The 2,746-nt window shown below is 42.2% G+C and overlaps 1 protein-coding gene across 1 annotated transcript in view; it reads right to left on the minus strand.

Annotated features, from left to right (window-relative positions):
• The window catches only part of VWA8 (von Willebrand factor A domain containing 8), a 426,636-nt gene that overhangs the window by 350,849 nt on the left and 73,041 nt on the right, over positions 1–2,746 (minus strand). Inside the window, exons 7-8 of the mRNA XM_045287091.1 lie at positions 1,396–1,504; positions 411–515 (exon numbers count right to left, since the gene is read on the minus strand). Coding sequence (XP_045143026.1) covers positions 411–515; positions 1,396–1,504 — 214 coding nt within the window. The remainder of the gene's footprint in view (positions 1–410; positions 516–1,395; positions 1,505–2,746) is intronic.

The raw sequence follows: 2,746 nt of genomic DNA on the forward strand, positions 1-2,746 counted from the left end.
GTGGAGGACTTTGTGGACTGGTGTTGGGTTCATGGGTTAATGTTGGACTTGTGGGCTTGGGCAGCATTGGGTTGGGATGTTTTCGTGATGCAACTTTTCTTTACATAAAACTCTCTCTTATACGTGAGTCGCCATGGATTTGTTTCTCCAAAGTACCCAGACTAATACACTGTATTTGATCAACATAAGCATGGCCCTAAGCACCTCTGCGCTCACTCCCCAGTCACTGGGATGCCAAGGCCTCCAGGCCTCAATAGAGAGAAAGAAAAGCAAGGGCAGGGAGGCAAGCTGGGCAAGGGAACTGGGGAGGAGAAAGGGGAGGCAAGAGAGGGAAAAGAGAGATGGGAACACGGGCAGTAGGGAAAAAGGAAAACAAAGCGGGGAGACAGGAACGGGTTTCAGATACTCACTTTTAAAACATCTTCCACAGCCATCTTCCCCTCGTGTCCTAATAATATGGTGTACGGGTAAAGCCACTGGATTGCATGTTTGATTGACATCATAGGAAAGAAATCCTATGTAGGACCAAAAATATATAGGAATCAGGAACAGATAAATACTCAAAGAAAATGTATCTGATGGGGGTGGGCTGGGGGGTGAATAATGCCTTGTGCAGAATACAGTGGAAAAGAATCTCTAAAAAAAAAAGAAAGAAAATGTATCTGAAATGGTTACTGATTCTTTTCTTCTGGACTTTTCTATGGGTCTACAAAAGCAAGATGTTCGTGGTTTTCTGCTTCTGCTCCACATCCTTCCCCTGGGTGATTTCTGCCACTCTCGCTTCTCAGCTACGGTGATGGCTCCGCCATCTCACCTCCCAGTTCGTATCTCTAGACTTTAACCTGTAGGTCCCAAACTTATTTGGCCCAATGCCCCCTTTTAAGAAAAAAAAAAAATCACACAGCGCCCCTTGGCAACTAAAAGCTTCAGTACTATAGCTCATAATCCAAGACAAAGTGTATCTGCAGCCTCCCTGGATTACTCCAGCACTCCCCAGGATCGTTCAAGCACCTTCCAGGGATTGGTATTGGCTTAAAACATATCTAAAACCTCTGAACAGTTTACTACACAGAACAGAAAATTAATTCTAGCCTTTGCATTACTTGTAGAAGAAAAAGGCACAGCAAACTAAAACCATGAATCCCCAATGATTACCTTTTAAATTTTCTTTACCACTTTTGGGTATTAAGACAAACCCAGAAATTTCAACTCGTAGTGATAAGTTTCTAAGACTGTAAGTCTTTACAGGATTAGAAAGCCCCCTAATCTTCCTCCCATGAAGCAGCTAGTGATTTCAAACTGCTGAACTTGCCGTTAGCCCAACTCCTAACACACTACACCACCGAGGCTCCCTACATTTGTGCATACCCATCATTAATTTAGTCTTATACGTACCAAGATTTGAACTGCAGCTGGTAAACTATCTAAAGGAAAATCTGGAAGTCCAAGAGTAGAAGATTCTTGAGAACAGAGAGTTGTGGCAAAGGACAAAAGCTGAGACACTCTAGGGGGGAAACAATAAGGCATTTTTATTCTCATCAATTCTGGGATTTTTTAAAAAAATAGTGTTTTTTTAATTGTGGTAAAAATATACCCAACAAAGCTTTCAGTGATTGGTACAGTTTCCACATGTAGCAGCCATTGCATTCTTCCTGGGGTGCAACCTTTGTCACTACCTTTTCCCACTCCCAATGGCATAAACTCAAAGCCACGACAGCAAACCACGCCCCCCTCTCCCTCCCTCCCATTGCTGGTACTCGCGATCAATCTTTGGTTTCTAGATCTTTGGCTGCTTCATGCAAATAAGATCATACAGTATTTGCCCTTTTACGACTGACTTCTTTCACTCAGCGGACTCTTCTCTAGGTTAGTCCATAAGGATGTCATTGCTCATTATGGCTAAGTCATAGTCCATTGGATGTGTGCATGTAACACACTTGCCGGTGGACATCTCAGTTGCTTCTACCTTTCAGCTCCCGTGAAAAGAGCTGCAGCAAATAGTGGTGCATCGAGTTCTGAGTGAACTCCTGCTTCACCTTTGCAGGGAGCACACCTAGGAGCGGGGTTGCTGGGTCTCATGCCAGTTTTGTGTTCTTCCTTCTTTTACTAAGTTTTAAAAGTTGCATGTATTTTTTTTCATATTAGGCCTTTTTTGAAAATCCCCCACTAATTTTTAAAAAATTGTGTCTGGATTTTGTTGACACCGTCCTTTAGTGGATCAAATATTTCATGTGTATAAACTATTTTGTCTTTGGCTGTCCGTACATTTGTTGTCATATCTGATAATCATTAAGAACAAGGTCCCATATTTTGCTATTATGTTTTCTTCCAAAGTTTCTAATGGTTTTGGTTTCCACACGGTGGCCCTTGAGCCAGCTGCTTTGGCTTTTGTGTGTGTGTGAAACCCAGATCCTGATGTGTTCTTCTGCATGTGGCAATCCAATCTTCCCAACATCATTTGTTGGACAGACTCCTCTTTCCCCATTTGATGGACTTAGCAGACTATCATTAAAATCTTAAGGAACAATGGTTCTATATTATAATAGCACATTTTAAATTGCAGAAGCTCATTGGGTAAATGGGCATATTTCCTACATCTGCCAAAACAGGTGAAATTTTTCACAATTTGGCCAAAGTTTACTCTGTCAACCTCAACGTTCAGCTCTCTCAATCCGTAAAATCAACTCTACCTACCAGGGATTTTTCATTCACCCAGGCACAAGCCATATACTCTCACGGCCCAGAT

Source organism: Echinops telfairi, unplaced genomic scaffold (genome assembly GCF_000313985.2).
Source record: "Echinops telfairi isolate 266 unplaced genomic scaffold, ASM31398v2 ScPeMD7_11;HRSCAF=52, whole genome shotgun sequence".
NCBI lineage: Eukaryota > Metazoa > Chordata > Mammalia > Afrosoricida > Tenrecidae > Echinops > Echinops telfairi.